At 40.9% G+C, this 19,932-nt stretch overlaps 1 protein-coding gene across 3 annotated transcripts in view; it reads left to right on the top strand.

The window, feature by feature from the left end:
* Nucleotides 1-19,280, top strand: part of ostf1 (osteoclast stimulating factor 1) — a 95,509-nt gene extending 76,229 nt beyond the window's left edge. For 2 of the 3 annotated variants that reach the window (XM_038804935.1, XM_038804934.1), the window contains 2 exons: nucleotides 330-428; nucleotides 15,540-16,685. In XM_038804935.1, the coding sequence (XP_038660863.1) occupies nucleotides 330-428; nucleotides 15,540-15,598 (158 nt within the window). In that variant the 3' untranslated portion in view covers nucleotides 15,599-16,685. Of the gene's footprint in view, nucleotides 1-329; nucleotides 429-15,539; nucleotides 16,686-18,546 lie in introns of those variants that run through there. The other variant, XR_005461603.1, reaches the window with a different exon arrangement.
* The last annotated feature ends 652 nt before the right edge of the window (nucleotides 19,281-19,932 follow it).

The following is a 19,932-nucleotide window of genomic DNA, read 5'->3' as shown; positions in this document are numbered from 1 at the left end:
GTTAGATGGCCTTTAGTTTTTTTTTTCCATGTCGGTGCAACATCGAGGGCCGAAGGGCCTGTACTGCGCTGTATCGTTCTATGTTCTATGTTCTAAGTGGAACATGAGGAACAGCTCAAATTGTGACACTAGCTATCTGAGGCAGACCATCTCCTGAACAATGACTTCTGCCCTGAAATTCCATTCCTGGTGGCATCATAACCATTCACACCATCAGCTGAAGCTGTTGAAAAGATTATTAACCTCCACATTAAACTGATTGTTTCACCAGCCTTACAAATAAAAAAACTGACTGTTATATTTGTGTAACTGTCTCTTTCCATCTGTAGGCGTCAGAATAGATCTGAAAAACAATGAGAACAAAGTGCCACTAGACATGGCAACCAATCCACAATGTTCTTCTCTTCTTAAAAAGAAATCTGGTCAAGGTAAGCAGCAAAAACCAAAGTGTAAGCTTTTTTTCAATACATTAATTTGCACCAGCTCGGGTCACTAAGTAACTGGATACTTGTGAGGCATGTATACTGCATCAGAATTTCCTGTATTAACAGCTTCGGTTATGAAGGAAATGTGTTTTCCCTGAGTGCTCTGTGTCAGGTAATATTTTTCAGCTGTTTTTAAAAAGAAGCAAAGAAAAATGTATCCTTGTATACAGAAACGATTATTTAATGTAGAATTTTATTTGCAAATTAATCATCATTTTGTGGAGGACAAATGGAGGGATAGGTGGAGGGTACTATACATTGTACTATATGTGCTCTGCTTTTGAACCCTTTTTCTTTAAAATCATGGAGAGATACTCCACAGGCAGAGGTCACTCGGCTCATTGTACTTGTGCCAATTCAAATGTTGAGTTACCTAACTAACCTGTTTCCCCATAGTCGGAGCTTTTTCCCTTCACGTTTACTCAACTCCCTATTGGACGTTCATATTCAGTCTGCTACTGCTGTCCTTTCAGGCAGTGCATTCAATGTCGCAACAATTCACTATGTAAGATGATGCGTTTCCTCATTTTGTCTCTGGTTCTTTTGCCTAGCACCTTAACTCTGTGTCCTCTGATTACCGATCCTTCTGCCGCTGGAAACCGCTTCTCTTTAGTGACTCTATCAAAACGCTTCATGATTTTGAATACCAACCAAATCTTTGTTTAACCTTTCTGCTCTCAGGAGAACAATCCCAGCTTCTCTCCACCGAACTGAAGTCGCTTGGTATAATTTCAGTAGATGCCTTCTTCACCCTCTTTAAAGCCTTCAGTGTGGTGCTCAAATTTGAACTCAATGGTCCAGTTGTAGTCTAACCAGTATTTTATAAAGTTTTAGCTTTTGTACTCTGCACCCCAATTAATTAAAGCATAGATTCCAAATGCTTTTTAATAGCCTTTTCAATTTATCTTGTTGCCTTCAGAGATGTGTATATGCATATCCCCAGGTTTTTTTGTCCTTGCACCCACTGGGTGCATCATTTGGTTTGTATTGCTTCTCCTGCCATGATATAAAATGCTGCTGATACTGGAAATGTTGGAGTCTATAATCAAGGATAGGGTGACTGAACACCTCAAATTTTCAGCTAATCAGGGAGAACCAGCATGGATTCATGACCGGTCGTGCCTGACACACCTCACTTAATTTTTTGACGAGGTAACCACAGTGTGGACAGGGGAATGTCTATGGATGATCTTTATATGGACTTCCAGAAGGCATTTGATAAAGCCTCACATAAGAGACTGTTAACTAAGGGAGATGCCCATGGAATTGAGGAAATATTACAGAGCTGGCTGGGAAATTGGTTGAGTGGCATGTGCAAAAGTAGGGATAATGGGTAGGTGCTCAAATTGGCATGATGTGACTAATAGTGTTCCACAGGGATCTGTGTTCGGGCCTCAATTGTTCACACTATTCATTAGCAACTTGGGTAATGGCATAGAAAGTCATATCCAAATTTGCTGATGGCACAAAGTTGGGTGGCATTGTAGATGGTGTGAATGGAGCATAAAATTAAAAAAGGGTAGTGATAGACTAGGTGAACGGGCAAAACTGTGGCAGATGGATTTCAATGTTAGCAAGTGAGAGGTTATCCATTATGGATGAAAAACAGGATAGATCAGCATACTTTCTAGATGACATTAAGCTAAATTCAGTGGATGTCCAAAGAGACCTGGGGGATTTCAGGTGCATAGATTTTTAAAATGCCACGAGCAAGTGCAGAAAGTAATCAAGAAGACTAATATAGCTAGAGGACACAGGAGTTATGCTGCAACTTTACAGAACCCTGGTTAGACCCCACTTGGAGTACTTTGAGCAGATCTGGGCACCATACGTTAGGAAGGATATTTTGGCCTTGGAGGGAGTGCGATGTAGGTTTAAAAGATTGATACTTGGGCTTCAGGGGTTAAGTTATGAGGAGAAATTATACAAATTAAGCCTGTTTTCTCTAGAATTTAGAAGGTTAAGGTATGTTCTGATTAAAATCTTCAAGATATTAACAGGAAAAGACAGGCTAGATAAATATAAACTGTTTCCACTTCCTGAAAATTCTGGAACTAGGACAACCTAGTATAAAAATTAGGCCAGACAATTCAGGAGAAATGTTAGGAAGCACTTCTATCCACAAAGGGTGGTAGAGATTTGGAACACACTTCCACAAATTAATGCCAGATCAGTTAATTTTTGTTAAGCAAAGATATTCGGGGATATGGAGCAAAGGCAGAAGTATGGAGTTAGGCCACAGACCCTCCACGGAATAGAGGGGCAGCTGGAGTGAGATCCAGAAGCCCTGCCATCCTCGAGCGCTGACAGTCGTGGATTCCCACCAGTGCCTGCACCATGCAGGTGAAGCTCTGCACCATGCAGGTGAAGCTCTGCACCATGGGGCTCATGCCTTCAGCCATGGAGGTCACGAGCTGAGCCATGGAGCAGACATCCCCGCCATGCGAGTGCATTTTTTCTATGTTCTATCTCCTGCACCAAAGTCTTCACTACGGATGCCACCCTCGCAGTGTTGGCTTTGTCATGTAGGAGTGATGGCGCCATCTCCGCAGACAGAAGGCGATGGGAATCCTCAAATTGGCCTTGCTCAAGAGTGTGAGATTTCTGAGCTTGCACGTGACTCCAGGTGGCTGTACCCACTCACATCTGTTATGCTTGAGTTTGTCCTGCAATGAGACAGATGGGGAGATTGTTGGTGGGGATCCTACCAGTTCAAATGGTAATGAGGTGTGGCATGCGTGGGACTTGAGTGGAAGCGGGGATGTGTGGAACAGCGTAGCTATTAGAGGAGACAATGGGGATTTGGGGTTAGTGGTGGGAGAGGATCTTGTGACAGATGTTTGCAACCCGCACGGTGGATGGGTAAGAGATCACTTTGGAGGTGTGAGGGGACACAGAGGTGGCAGACTTACCTTGGCTGTGCGAAGGAGGTCTTTTTGTGGCACTATTGTCCCGTCCTCATCTGCTGTGAACTGACACTGATTTGGGCTGCCACTGCCTCCCAGGTGGGGGTACTCACATTGCTGGATGGATGTCTGCATGACTGTAGATAGAAGACATCCCGCCTCTGCACACCAGGAGACTGGTCAGGGCTCCCTCTGAGAAACATGGTGCTCCTGGCTTCCTGGCAGCCATCCCTCAAATGGATCTGGAACAAATGCTGGGGAGGCAATTATGTGGAGCTCCTCACTGTTGCCCTGGCGTTGGTGAACCAGCAGGAGGTCACCACGAGTGCAGCTTGATTCACGTGCTTTAAAAAAAAAAAAATTTGTTAAAGAGGTTCAATGTCCCGCAAGATTTCCCGCTGACAGCACTGGTGGTATTTGCACCGATTTTTTTTTTTCACCAAAACCGCCGTTTTGCCAAATTTTGGTTTGATTCAGCCCAAAAATTTAGTTTTATACTTCATGGAACAAATGAGAGATTCTGCTATAACTCAAATGAATAGAAGACTTGTTTAAGATTTTGAAATAGTCAAGATACTGGACACCAGCATCAAAATAATGGACGGATTAAAGACTAGCAATAAAGGATGAAAGTGCATTTTAAAAGGTTTGGCCATGATAGCAGTGGACAAAAGTTGGAGTGACAAAAATCTGTAAATGAATCCCATGATTGCCCAAAGAACAGTTATTAGGTGTTTCCAGTTTGAATCTAAGAGCGCAATCTTCACTGGCGTGTTTACAGGTGTTGGAGTAAAATTCCCTGGGCGGCCTTTCTGCTGCCCTCCTGCCTGTCTCTCCCTTCTCTCTCTCTCTCTCTCTCTCTCTCTCTCTCTCCTCTCCTCTCCTCCTTTCTCCTCTTCCCCCCCCCCCCCACCTGTCTGCGATTTTACATGGGACGGGGGAAGTCTAAGATTGACAATCCTCCTTCACCCCAATTGAAGCCCTTAAGTGGCCAATTATTGAGCATTTACAGTTGGCTTCCTGCCCAACCTCAATTTTGAGGCAAGTGTAAGAGGAGTTCTGGGACAGGATGTAGCCAGCAGGTCACCTTGCTCAGGCCTCTGGCAGGAAGGGAGTTGGGGGTGAGGGGTGCTGAGGTGTTTGGGTGTTTCTCTCAAATACTCCCTTTCCACCCCCTACTGACTCTTCAGTTAGTGGAGCAGAAACCCGATCATCTGTAAAATCCTGCCCCAATTATCACTATGCGGTGAGCTGTCCAAAGCAAAGAGGCAGGATCCTTGAAATGATGCAAGCAAAGAATTTTGAGGAAGAGAAAGAAGACTCTGAACAAATTGTATCCATCACCTATTTGTATTAGTTCTGATGAATATATTAGTGGCGACTCTTTTAACCACGCAGCATTGGGTAGTGCGCCCACTTCAACTGTAAGTGGGACAGATTGATTAAAATGTTACTTTGATTTGCTAAGCACTGAGGGTTCATTAAAGGTTAAGGAATATAAAAGTACTATTTGTTTTCGACTTGGCAATGCCAACACTTTGATGTCACTGAAGAGAGTTATAATTTCACAAAAAGTAGTAAGCCATTTTGAGTACTGATGTAGCCTGTGTTTTTAAGTCAACTTCTATGAAAAAGGCACAAATGAAACTTGACATGGAGCATGCCATTGAATATTATGTAGATAATTGGGTGGCATGATGACACAGTGGTTAACACTGCTGCATCACAGCTCCAGGGAGCAGGGTTCAATTCCGGCCTCAGATGACAGTCTGTGGGGTTTGCTCTTTCTCCCTGTGTCTGCATGGGTTTCCTCCTTGTGCTCCGGTTTCCTCCTATGGTTCAATGATGTACAGGTTAGGTGGATTGGCCATGCTAAATTGCCCCTTAGAGTCTAAAAGGTAAGGTTAGATGGGGTTACTTAGTTAAGATAGGGTGGGGGCTTGACTCTAGATAGGGTACCCTTTCAGAGGGTCAGCACAGACCCAATGGGCCGAATGGCCTCCTGCACTGTGGGCCGAATGGCCTCCTGCACATGATCTCATTGAATGGCCGAGCAGGCTCAAGGAGCTGAATGGCCTACTCCCGTTCCTACATTCCTAATGTGAAATAAAACTAGAGAAAGCTCAACAGCAGATCTGATGATCAATCTGCTTCTCGCTGCACATACACTGCCAGACCTGCTGCATATTTCCAGCATTTTTGTTTTGTCTCATTTCCAATTTCTCTACATTAAATATCATCTGGCAGGTGCCTGCCCAGGTTACCAGCCTAACTACATCTCCTATTGGGGGTATTTTCCACCCTTCTCGTAGTAACTTAGGAAGTACCCGATACGGACTAGGTGACTTTTCTACTTTGAGGGCTGTCAATCTTTAAGTAGTTCCCCCCCCTTTTTTTGTTTCTGCCTGATCAATCAAACTACCACCTTCTCTCGTGCTAAGTTAGCAACATCTTCTCTCGTGAAATGATTTCATTTAATACCTCACCCTCCACAAGAATATCCCCTTTTTCATTCCTAATTGACCCTCCCTTTGACTTCCCTTAACCTTTGACTTCCCTTAACCTTTGAGTTCCCCTTTGTGAACTACGATTCTGTTCTCAATCTTTTTCTCCTTCTTAGCTTTGGATGCTATTCCTTTTCTCCTCTTGGGAATGTCTATTTTGTTCCTAAATCAACTCCCTTGAAGACAGTTGTAGGCATATATTAAAAAAAACATGGCTTTTAATGCCAGTCCACCTGGTTCAGATCTCTTTTCAACTCACCTATGATATCCCCTTTCCAGTTAATTTTGTTTTTGTTTATTCTTTCTGTTCCTTTTCTAAAACAATTATAAACCTGATTGTACTATGATATTTTTTCCAGTTCTCTAACTCTCTTGGATTTATTGTTGGGAATATTATGTTCCCAACCCTACCCCTTCTTTGCAGGGGGACGAATGACTGAATTGGACCAAATAAAAGTGTATTTGGTAAAGTAAATGGCTCAGTGCATTGGCCGTTCACAATACAAATAGTGGTTTACCCACATCCACAAATATGTCATGCTCGTGAGTTGGTGTTAACAATGTTCTGCATCAGAATATGACATAGACATTGGATTTTACATAATGAAACAAATGGTTTGATTTTATTACACTGCCATCACTCTTGAGAGTAAGAATGTGGGAGGGGATAAAATTGCCTGGGGTCTCTCCATCCCTGCATTTTATCTTGACCAATTTTGAAGCCAGTCAATATAAATTTAAAAGTTACAACCTGATGATGTGATCAGCACTGCAACAATATTTTAACTTTAGTATTCAGGGGTCTACATGTGACCAACTCCAATGGTTAAACCAGGATTGGAATTGCTTTGTGAAAAGTGCTGCCCATTTTGATTCTGCTCCTCCCTGCAGACAGAGATAAAGTTGAGCACAAAATGTAAGATTTAATTGATCTTGTATAACTAAGCTTGGTAACTTCACTTTTTAAAAAATAAATTTAGAGTGTCCAATTACTTTATTTCAAATAAAGGGCAATTTGGCATGGCCAGTGTACCTAACCTGCACATCTTAGGGTTGTGGGGGTGAAACCCACGCAATCACGGGGAGAATTTGTAAACTCCACACAGACAGTGACCTGGGGCTGGGATCGAACCAGGGTCCTCGGTGCTGTAGGCAGCAGTGCTACCATTGCACCATTGTGCTGCCCAACTTGGTAACTTAACTAAATGGATAATTGTTCAAATCTCGAATAGTACGGCAGAGTAGTTGTAGGTCATGCTGCCGATTTGTAGAAAAACAACAATTTGATTTTTGTGGATCTATGATGTTTTAAGATAACTGCAATAATCCAGGTCAGAATAAGCTTCCTTTCATTGTCCAGTACTTTGCCCATACCCAGTTTTACCGTTTCTCTGTTGTTTTCACTTGCAGAAACAATCTTTTGTCGAAAACATTATTAAGAACCTTTTCCAATCAAGCATGGTATTGTTTTTTTTACGATTTACTTGAGGAACCTAGTCAGACAGTCCTTCCTTTCAAAAACCATGTGACTGTTCTTTGATTATTGGCCATGTAGTTCCCAGGTTTGTTCCTGAGAATTTGTTCCTTTGTTCTAACAGATGCTTGTTTAATGGATCTGTGGTTCCCTGGATTAGACTGGTCTTATCTTTAGGTACTATGTTACCTTCTGTTCAATCTAGTGGCACCTCCCTGACATTCAGTACCTCTCTCATCATGATTGTTTTCACTTAACAAATGTTTTCCCATGTATCTTCTATTAAAACAGGATGGGTACGATTTACCATAGAACTATACATTTCCTACAGTGCAGAAGTTGGCCATCCAGCCTGTCAAGTCTGCACCGACCCGCCAAAAGAGCAACCTACCTGTGCCCACTCCCCTACCCTATTCTCGTAACGCCACCTAACCTACACATCTTTGGGCACTAAGGGGCAATTTGGCATGGCCAATCCACCTAACCGACACATCATATGGATTGTGGGAGGAAACTCACCCAGAGGAAGCCCACGCAGACAGTGGGAGACAGTGTAAACTCCACAGTCACCCGAGGTCACAATCTACCCTGGGTTCCTGATGCTGAGATGCAGCAGTTAAGCCACCATGCTGCCCCAATTGAAATATATAAATGATTCTCTACTCATCCTCTGCTTCATCCCCATTTATGTCCTTTGTTGCTTTCACTCCTGATGGTTTTAATGTTATTCCAGTAATTTCTTACTAGTGTGTTAAGTTCCTACAACTATGTTCACTTCTAGTTTCCTCTTTTAACTTCCATGCACACTTTCAAACTGTCCTGTAATCTTCCCAGTTGACCATATAACTTCAGTCTGCAGTTTTTTGAAGTTCGTTATTTTATTGGTGTTTTGCTGATCTAGAGCATGTTTTTCAGTTTTGCTAATTTTAGGTTTGTATTGCTCCAAAATGAATATTCTATCTCTTTCAAGGTGCTAAACTATTTATTTTCTTGGTTTGTGATTAGCTCTGATTTTTATCGTAAACGTTTCTTGAGTTTAGTGTTTTGCATGACCAAGCTATCTAAGGGAATTATTTGTTCCCAAGGGATATGAGAGATTAATTTTGCAAATATCGTCTATGAAGCAAATATCTTTTTTTTTTCTTGGTTTCTAAATCTGCTTTGGGGATAGTTTTCTTTCATTGGAATGTTTTTGCATACATAGATACGTTTTTAAAATAACTAATTACTTAATATACGCTGTTTGAGCTTGAGAAAGCTGAGGAAAGCTATGGCAATGCTTTCATTTCCTCTTCCTATTCAAGCGGATGTGTTAAACAGATGCTGGATAATTCTCTGCAAAGTGGGTGGGAAAATTAGGGTGTAATTTTCACAGGATGCCTTCAGTAACTAATACTCTGCCTCTCTACCTCACTTTTCCTTTTAAATTAGGTGAATTGGACATTCTGAATTCCTCCCTTAAGTGTACCCGAACAGGCGCCATAGTGTGGCGACTAGGGGATTTTCACAGTAACTTAATTGCAGTGTTAATGTAACCTACTTGTGACACTAATAATTATCATTAAGAGACTATAAAACTTGTTTTATTACACTTTTGGTCATCTGGCCTAATATCTCCTACGTTGCTCAGTGACATTAACCTTCAGTTTACTATCCATATGGAAATTCATTTTGGGAAACATTGTTCGCTTTTTTAAAAAAATTGCATATAAATTAATAAAACTACCCTATCACAAGATCTAATTTTAATTAAATATGCTTTTTAAAAAAAACAATTCCATTACATTAAGATAATCAGTTAGTGAGTCCCACCTAGAGTGTGTATCCTTATCCATACATCCAACTACTGTTAAAAGTTCTTGGAGATGGGCACAAAAAGTTCAGGAATTGAGTTGTCCTGCATTGGAGGGATTGTAGCCTTTTCCTGCAACAGTAATACTGAAATACTGAGTGATGCTTATTGTTTATGACCCACTTTACTTTGTCAAAATTCTTCAAGAGCAGATTTTATCAAGAAAGATCTGCTCATCAAATACCTTTCCTACCTGGTTCAATAATCTCTGCACCCTTTAAAGAGTTGACTTTCCTGACGTATAGGCAAGCAGTCGCACATGAGGTGGCTCCTGCCAGAGAACATTATTTAAGCCCTTTTCGCCCAATTTTTGTAAGAAGTCTGGGCTGAAGTTTGTTCATATTGACGGGTTAAATTTATCCACATCAAGGATACAGGACTAGGCAGCAGAAAAAGAAGGCATTGTTGTTGAACTTGGAAGCTTTGAGAGCCTTGGCTGGGAAAAGAAATGCGAGGCTGCTGTGGTGTCGGATTCCACTCCACTAATTTGCTGAGATGCTTACAGGCATCTTAGCGATGGAGCTTCAGAGATTACGCCGGGCGGTCTCTGAAGACCATGAGAAAGCAATTGAGGGGGCGATATCCTCCGTACGAGTGGCCTTGGCTGAGGTGGTGAAGGTGCAGGGTGCTGAGCTGAAAGACTTGGGGGTAACTCCACCTAGGCAGAGGGATCAGATCACTTCCCTGGAGGTGGAGATTGCTCGAGTGGTGGTTGATAAAATATTAAGGGTCAAGGTGGACGACCAGGAAAAGCAGTCTAGAAGACCCACCTTGAGGGTGGTAAGGTTGCTGGAGGGCCCTGAGCCCGGCAAAGTTCATGTTGCAGTTGTTTTGGTGGATGGTGGGGTGGGGGAAATGGCGACCCCTCCTGAGTTGGGTAAAACCCACAGGTCATTTAGCAGAAGCCCTGAGTAGATGAGCCACCGCATACGAATATCGTGCACTTGGACAGTTTGCCGGATAATGAAAGCGTTCTATGGTGGGCAAAGGATCATTGTGATTGCAGATGGGAGGGCCATACTGAGAGAATTTATCACTATGTTGGAGCAGAGCTGGCCAGAAGGTGCAAAGCGTTTAATAAGGCCAAGGCTGCGTTCTATCGCAATAAGGTTCAATTTGGTGAGATTTGCCCCGCACGCCTCCTTGTGACGTACGATAATAGAGACTATTACTTTGAGACTCTAGAGTAGACTGAAGCGTTTGTGAAAAGAAATGGACTGGGACTGAGATAAATGTGTTTTGTATTGGTTGTGTGATAGTTGTACGGAGGAGGGTAGGTGATTTCTGGGATTTGATGGGGTGTTTATTTGAACATTTATGTAACTTTTATGTGAAATTGTATTGTGGGTTTGAGGGAGGAGTGTTGTTTATTGTTCATGTTTCCTTTTTTTTCTTTCTCCTGGAACCAATAAAGTTGGACTTGGGTGGAGGGGATGGTTGGTGTTTCGGAATTTTAGTGTTATGTATAGTACTCTGTGTGGGGCCACCCTGCTAGCTAAAGTAGTTAGTTAATGGGAGCGACGGGATGGGGTATCTGCAGCCCATACAGTGGAGGAATTATTAAATATGAGCTTTGGGGTTTTGGTTTCATGTTGGAGGGTGGGGGGGTAGGGGGGAGGAAAGAGAGAAGAGGAGGGGTGAGGCGAGCGAGTAGAAGTCTTTGGTTCCCTGGTCCCTCCTAACAGGGCTGGTTGGGTGTGTTAGTTTGCGGGGGGGTAGGAGGGGGGGATTAGCTTTCTGACGGTGGCTATAGCATTTCTTTGTTCGGTCGTGTTGGGGAATTTTAGTTCCTTCGATGAGTTGGTGCAGACTTGATGGGTTGAATGACCCCCTGCACAGCAGGGATTTTATGATTACCTTCTCCGCAAAATTACTCATACTATTTTCTGCTTAATCAATCCCTTGGTTCTCCTTTGCTGAATTCTAAACTGCTCCCAATCCTCATGGGTGAATAAAAGGGCAGCATAGCAAGTGGTGCCCACAGTGTAGGTTGTATATCCTTTATTGTCTCCTTTCTAGATATTTTACATCAGAACGTAAGGAGTAGGAGTAGGCTATCTGGCCCCTCGAGCCTGCTCTGCCATTCAATGAGATCATGGCTGATCTTTTGTGGACTCGGCTCCACTTTCCGGCCGGAACACTATAACCCTTAATCCCTTTATTCTTCAAAAAACTATCTATCTCTATCTTAAAAACATTTAGTAAAGGAGCCTCAACTGCTTCAGTAGGCAAGGAATTCCATAGATTAACAATCCTTTGGGTGAAGAAGTTTCTCCTAAACTCAGTCCTAAATCTACTTCCCTTATTTTGAGGCTATGCCCCCTAGTTCTGCTTTCACCCGCCAGTGGAAACAACCTGCCCGCATCTATCCTATCTATTCCCTTCATAATTCTATATGTTTCTATAAGATCCCCCCTCATTCTTCTAATTTCCAACGAGTACAGTCCCAGTCTACTCAACCTCTCCTCGTAATCCAACCTTTCCAGCTCTGGGATTAACCTAGTGAATCTCCTCTGCACACCCTCCAGCGCCATTATGTCCTTTCTCAGGTAAGGAGACCAAAACTGAACACAATGCTCCAGGTGTTGCCTCACTAACACCTTATACAATTGCAACATAACCTCCCTAGTCTTGAACTCCATCTTTCTAGCACTGAAGGAGAAAATTCCATTTGCCTTCTTAATCACCTGTTGAACCTGTAAACCAACTTTTTGCGACTCCTGCACTAGCACACCCAGTTCTCTCTGCGCAGCAGCATGTTTTAATATTTTATCATTTAAATAATAATCCCTATTGCTGTTATTCCTACCAAAATGGGTAACCTCACATTTTTCAACATTTTATTCCATCTGCCAGACCCTAGCCCATTCACTTAACCTATCCAAATCCCTCTGCAGACTTCCGGTATCCTCTGCACTTTTTGCTTTGCCACTCATCTTAGTATCATCTGCAAATTGGACACATTGCACTTGGTCCCCAACTCCAAATCAATTTTGAACAATTGTGGGCCCAACACTGATCCCTGAGGGACACCACTAGCTACTGGTTGCCAACCAGAGAAACACCTATTAATCCTCACTCTTTGCTTTCTATTAATTAACCAATCCTCTATCCATGCTACTACTTTACCCTTCATGCCATGCATCTTTATCTTATTCAGCAACCTTTTGTGTGGCACCTTGTCAAAGGCTTTCTGGAAATCCAGATATACCACATCCATTGGCTTCCCATTATCTACTGCACTGGTAATGTCCTCAAAAAATACTACTAAATTAGTTAGGCACGACCTGCCCTTAATGAACACATGCTGCGTCTGCCCAATGGGACAATTTCCATCCAGATGCCTCGCTATTTCTTCCTTGATAGATTCCAGCATCTTCCGTACTACTGAAGTTAAACTCACTGACCTATAATTACCCGCTTTCTGCGTACCTACTTTTCTAAACAGTGGTGTCACGTTTGCCAATTTCCAATCCGCCGAGACCACCAGAGTCTAGTGAATTTTGGTAAATTATTACTAGTGCATTTGCAATTTCCCTCGCCATCTCTTTTAGCACTCTGGGATGCATTCCAACAGGCCAGGAGACTTGTTTACCTTTAGCCCCATTAGCTTGCCCATCACTACCTCCTTAGTGATAGCAATCATCTCAAGGTCCTCACCTGTCATAGCCTTATTTCTATCAGTCACTGGCATGTTATTTGTGTCTTCCGCTGTGAAGACCGACCCAAAAAACCTGTTCAGTTCCTCAGCCATTTCCTCATCTCCCATTATTAAATCTTCTCATACTCTAAAGGACCAATATTTACCTTATCCACTCTTTTTTTTGTTTATATATTTGTAAAAACTTTTACTATCTGTTATATTCTGAACAAGTTTACTCTCATAATCTATCTTACTCTTCTTTATAGCTTGTTTAGTAGCTTTCTGTTGCCCCTAAAGATTTCCCAGTCCTCCAGTCTCCCACTAATCTTTGCCACTTTGTATGCTTTTTCCTTCAATTTGATCCTCTCCCTTATTTCCTTAGATATCCACGGTTGATTTTCCCTCTTTCTACTGTCCTTCCTTTTTGTTGGTATAAACCTTTGCTGAGCACTGTGAAAAATCGCTTGGAAGGTTCTCCACTGTTCCTCAACTGTTTCACCATAAAGTCTTTGCTCCCAGTCTACCTTAGCTAGCTCTTCTCTCATTCCATTGTAATCTCTTTGTTTAAGCACAAAACACTAGTGTTTGATTTTACCTTCTCACCCTCCATCTGTATTTTAAATTCTACCATATTGTGATCGCTCCTTCTGAGAGGATCCCTAACTATGAGATCATTAATTAATCCTGTCTCATTACACAGGACCAGATCTAGGACCGCGTGTTGCCTCGTAGATTCCATTACATACTGTTCTAGGAAACTATCGCGGATACATTCTATAAACTCCTCCTCCAGGCTGCCTTGACCGACCTGGTTAAACCAATCGACATGTAGATTAAACTCCCCCATGATAACTGCTGTACCATTTCTACATGCATCAGTTATTTCTTTGTTTATTGCCTGCCCCACCATAATGTTACTATTTGGTGGCCTATAGACTACTCCTGTCAGTGACTTTTTCGCCTTACTGTTCCTGATTTCCACCCAAATGGACTCAACCTTATCCTCCATAGCACCGATGTCATGAAAATGAAAAATGAAAATCGCTTATTGTCACGAGTAGGCTTCAAATGAAGTTACTGTGAAAAGCCCCTAGTCGCTACATTCCGGCACCTGTTTGTAGAAAGTCTTGTAAGAAATATGAATTTTACAACTTAAATCGCTCAGCAAATTAAGAAAACATTTTCTCCTCTAAGAACAAAGTCATTGTTGTAAAACTCACCTGGTTCTCTAAATGTCCTTTAGGGAAGAAAATCTGCCTGGTGTGGTCTACGTGTGACTCCAGCTCCCCTGCAGTGTGGTTGATTCCTAAATGCCCTCCAGTGCAATACTAGCCCAGCCGCTTCCAAAACAACATACTTCGATGTAAAAAAAAAAGTTTTCTTTGATTTTTAAAAAAATTTAATATTAACTTCAATTGACAAGCCAGTATTTGAGTCCAGTAGCTAATTTGCCATGAATTAATTCTATGAACCTTAAGCTTGAGAACACTTGTATGTAAATGATTATTGCTCTGAATGGTCAAATTATATCCAAGGATATAATTATATAATTATATCCCTGTTCACTGCTCATTTACCTTCTCATAGAATCCTCTTTAGATACATGCCAATGACACCTGAAAATGTTTTTCTGGTTTCTATTCTAGTACTGATGGTACACCTCCTGTTTTGAAATCCCTCCTGTTTTGAAATCCCTAAGTTTCCATGTACCTTTTTTTAAGATGTTGGGATAAAATTTGCAACCCTCCTTTCCTCTGTTACAATCTCTGCATTTTATGGAAGTGTCAAAAATATTAGCCATAATCTGTGTTTCCTCCTTGTATCTTTGTTGTATTCCACCTGACCCAGTCCTCAATTAACCTTCCATATTGGCTGGCAGAAATGAACAATTGTGTAAGATTTAGTTTGGTATTAATTTCTTTAAAACCGCTTTCATCACAGAAGAATGTGCCATTTTGTTTTGTCATAATAAACATGCCAGTTTATCTGCAAAGCCAAGGATGGTGTCAGGCTGCTCAATCTGAATTCAAATGTGCTGTTTGATTAGCTGTTACTTTCCAATTCCATTGTTATTTAGATTGTTAAAGCTCACATTTTTTCAAGGTATTTATCGGCTTTCACTTTGAAAATTACAGCTTTTATTTTGGAGCTTTCAAAGATGTGCAAATTCTAAACCGAGTTTAAGCAGAGAACTTCTGTTGGGAAAATAAATCTCTAATAAGAAAATTGATTATAATACAGTTTAGAACTATTTAAAATAAAAAGCTGAAAAGTTAATAACTACTGATTACTTTATTACTATTTACATGAACTTGGCAATTCAAAGCTTAAAACAAGTCTTGTGTAGTTTTATTCTGCTATTGTATGAAATCAAGATGCATCTCGTGGAGACATGGGATAGAACCAATATGTGAAATCATTGATACAGGGGAATTAAAAAAAAAAAGAAAAGCCTAATCATTTTTAAAGCTTTTAATATTGAATGATTTGCAAGTGTTCTGGAGTTAATGTTAAGGTGTTCCGGCCAGGATGAGATCAGCCATGATCAAATGGCAGAGCAGAATCGATGGGCCAGATGGCTTGGTTCTGTTCCTCTATCTTAATGACTTTTGTTACACATTTCAGCTGTTCACCTGCAAACCTGGAATCTAAAGAAACAATCCTTTTTCTTTCAGGTATCACAAGAACTACAAGCAATGCAGAGGAATACCTTGATGACGAAGACTCTGATTAAGTTTTTTTCCCCAAAAGTTAGAGCATCAAACTTGTGCTAATATTCCCCTGGTTTGTTTTATCTCTATTTTGCTTGAAGTTTCTTGCCGACTGTTTTTTTAAAAAAAAACAAAGTAAATAAATTTCACAAATTAACTGTAGGATTATTCTAGAAATGTTACATTTCATTTCTGTTTTTCTGGTTTCCATTTGCCCATGTGCTCTGCTGTGATTATGTGAAGAAAAATGTCATTTGATCTTACTATAAGCCTTTATTTGAATCATTAGGCTGATACTTATTGAACCAATTTGAAACATGCAAGATTTGGAGGTCAAAATGTGATTTAAAAAAAGCTCCATACTGAAAATAATTTTCCTTGTGATTATACCAAAGTGTATGTATGCCGTTGGACAATCAAAGAGAGTAAATTTTGCTTATCGTACTGTGCTGTTTTTACCACAGTGGATGTATGCACATAGTTTGCGGGTTATGTTTGAGAGTTTTATATGTTCCCTGATCTATTTGTTGCTTTGCACTCTGGCGGAAATCATAATTTGACTAATTAGCGCAAGCTAAATCAAGTTATTTCTAACCTTTATTACTGTTGTCTTAGCTACAACAAACAAATATAATAACCTTATTATTGGCATTTGGTCTGCTCTTTTACGACAATTTTAAAGGAATGATCACATAGTATGAATTCATCACACATGACAATAACATTGCAAGTGAAGTTACCTGCAACATGCTTACTGCCATAATTCTGCTGTGTGGGTATTTTACAGCAGTATTCCTATGCATACTGTAAAGAATTGTCATGTTTGGAGTGACATTTTTACTAGATAGCAGCTGCTTGCAGATTTGATGTCATTTTTTGTATGACACTGGAATATTCATGATGCTTAAGGCGAATGAAAACTATTTCATTTAACTGTTAGTTTTTTTGATTTGGTGGACAGGCAGCTCAGATCTTTTAATGGAGGGTACTAAAATTCTTTATTTGTTGCTTCTCGCATTTAAACCAGATTTCACCGTGCTTCATTGTGTATTAATTATGAAACTTTTGAAGCACCTCATTTGGAATGAGTAAAAGATCCCTTTAAACTGACATGACTACATGGCATTTTATTATTTCTCAAGGTTCTGATTACAATTAAATAGTTTTTTTGCATTACAGGAATTAATTAGTGAACAAGTCAAATGAGTAAATGCTCTGGAATGTCTGAGCATTTACTCACAATGTCACAATTTTTGGCTATGTGGAAATTAGTTGGAATTCAAAATAACATAAGAACATAAGAACTAGGAGCAGGAGTAGGCCATCTGGCCCCTAGAGCCTGGTCCGCCATTCAATGAGATCATGGCTGATCTTTTGTGGACTCAGCTCCACTTTCCGGCCCGAACACCAGAACCCTTAATCCCTTTATTCGTCAAAAAACTATCTATCTTTACCTTAAAAACATGTAATGAAGGAGCCTCAACTGCTTCACTGGGCAAGGAATTCCATAGATTCACAACCCTTTGGGTGAAGATGTTCCTCCTAAACTCAGTCCTAAATCTACTTCCCCTTATTTTGAGGCAATGTCCCCTAGTTCTGCCTTCACCCGCCAGTAGAAACAACCTGCCTGCATCTATCCTATCTATTCCCTTCATAATTTTAAATGTTTCTATAAGATCCCCCCTCATCCTTCTAAATTCCAACGAGTACAGTCCCAGTCTACTCGACCTCTCCTCATAATCCAACCCCTTCAGCTCTGGGATTAACCTAGTGAATCTCCTCTGCACACCCTCCAGTGCCAGTACGTCCTTTCTCAAGTAAGGAGACCAAAACTGAACCCAATACTCCAGGTGTGGCCTCACTAACACCTTATACAATTGCAACATAACCTCCCTAGTCTTAAACTCCATCCCTCTAGCAATGAAGGAGAAAATTCCATTTGCCGCCTTAATCACCTGTAAACCAACTTTTTGCGACTCCTGCACTAGAACACCCAGTTCTCTCTGCGCAGCAGCATGTTTTAATATTTTATCATTTAAATAATAATCCCTATTGCTGTTATTCCTACCAAAATGGATAACCTCACATTTTTCAACATTTTGTTCCATCTGCCAGACCCTAGCCCATTCACTTAACCTATCCAAATCCCTCTGCAGACTTCCGGTATCCACTGCACTTTTTGCTTTGCCACTCATCTTAGTATCGTCTGCAAATTGGACACATTGCACTTGGTCCCCAACTCCAAATCATCTATGTAAATTGTGAACAATTGTGGGCCCAACACTGATCCCTGAGGGACACCACTAGCTACTGATTGCCAACCAGAGAAACACCCATTAATCCCCGCTCTTTGCTTTCTATTAATTAACCAATCATCTATCCATGCTACTACTTTACCCTTCATGCCATGCATCTTTATCTTATGCAGCAACCTTTGTGTGGCACCTTGTCAAAGGCTTTCTGGAAATCCAGATGTACCACATCCATTGGCTCCCCGTTATCTACTGCACTGGTAATGTCCTCAAAAAATTCCACTAAATTAGTTAGGCATGACCTGCCCTTTATGAACCCATGCTGCGTCTGCCCAATGGGACAATTTCTATCCAATGCCTCGCTATTTCTTCCTTGATGATAGATTCCAGCATCTTCCCTACTACCGAAGTTAAACTCACTGGCCTATAATTTCCTGCTCTCTGCCTACCTCCTTTTTTAAACAGTGGTGTTACGTTTGCTAATTTCCAATCCACCGGGACCACCCCAGAGTCTAGTGAATTTTGGTAAATCATATATAGCACAACATTTATAGCCAAAATAACCCAATAGTAATAACTCTGGTTTGAATATTGTACTTCCTTTTCCTTCTCATGATCCTTTTACTTCTCATGATCTTTCTACTTCTCATGATCATGTTAAATAGATATCAATGAGCATTAGCAATAAGACGCTAGAACTTAATGTTTCCCTTACCTAGATTTAGAACCAGTAGCAGCCTCTCTAACTATTGACGGAAGAGAAACCGGGCAGAACCTAGTGACATTTCGCCAGGGAAAAGGAAAGAGCCAAGTGGCTAGCCGAGGTGATCAGTAACACCATCCAGTGGGAGGCAGCCTGAAAGCAAGCCATGTACTTAGCCTCATTAGAAGAGACGGGATATAAAACTACAGAATCATGGAAATGTGTTTAAATATTCCTAGAAAATATATTTTTGCCATAAAAATAAGTATTGTTTGTATCACCAAGATTAATGTGCATTTGCTCATTCAAACATCACTCTGGACTTGATTTTTTTAGCTATTATATTGTAACTGGGTTGATTAATTATGGTGCTTGGGACCATATGTAAATACACAGAAAATCAATTAATTCCAAATTTATTATGTGATGCAGAGCAAAATAAGCTGAGTCTTCAGAGGAGCTTTTCGATGACCGAGATTATACGCTTCTGCTTTGATCAAATAAGAATCAGTAAAATGTAAATTATGAAGTGTAAAATTAGTATTAAGGTCAACATAACTCTTCTATAAATTATGATTTTGAGTGCTTAAATGTCCTTTGCAGCTGTTGAACTTCAGGTTCGTTATCTGTCACCGAAGAACTCCAAAGTGAATTTCTATGCATTTTGAATATTTTATAACCTAATTTAAGAAACGTATGGCCATTGAGCAGCTTCTCCTGTTCTTGGAATAAACTTTTTGAAGAAAATAACATTTGAGTTTTATTTATAGCACAAAATAAACAGAAGAGACATATCATTACATTTCAAAATAATCTTTCAAACACTCCTCACTTTCAGAAAAAAATGGGTGACATGGTACAGTGGTTAACACAGTTGCTTCACAGCTCCAGGATCCCAGGTGTGATTCCTGGCTTGGGTCACTGTCTGTGCGGAGTCTGCATGTTCTCCCTGTGTCTGCGTGGGTTTCCTCCGGGTGCTCCTGTTTCCTCCCACAGTCCAAAGATGTGCAGGTTAGGTGGATTTACCATGCTAAATTGCCCTTAGTGTCCAAAAAGATTGGGTGGGGTTACTGGATTACATGGATAGGGTGGAGATATGGGTTTGGGTGGGGTGCTCTTTCCAAGGGCTGGTGCAGACTTAAGAGACCGATTGGCCCCCTTCTGCACTGTAGATTCGATGATCAGTATACCCATCAAGTGCAACAAGAAACCAGATCACTGTGTAAAATCTGCTTGGTTTGAAGATAATGTCGACTTGCCTGAGTTTCTGCCATATGTCTTGATGTGACTGAACATGCTGATTCTCAACCCACAGATGGTTGGTATAAGGGGCAGGAAGCCCCACAAAGTAATGGGATCTGGAGTACAGGATTTTGCTTCTATTTCTTCTCTGCCACGGTTC

This window comes from Scyliorhinus canicula, chromosome 8 (genome assembly GCF_902713615.1).
Source record: "Scyliorhinus canicula chromosome 8, sScyCan1.1, whole genome shotgun sequence".
Taxonomy (NCBI): Eukaryota; Metazoa; Chordata; class Chondrichthyes; order Carcharhiniformes; family Scyliorhinidae; genus Scyliorhinus; species Scyliorhinus canicula.
This window is presented reverse-complemented; position numbering and strand designations above follow the sequence as displayed.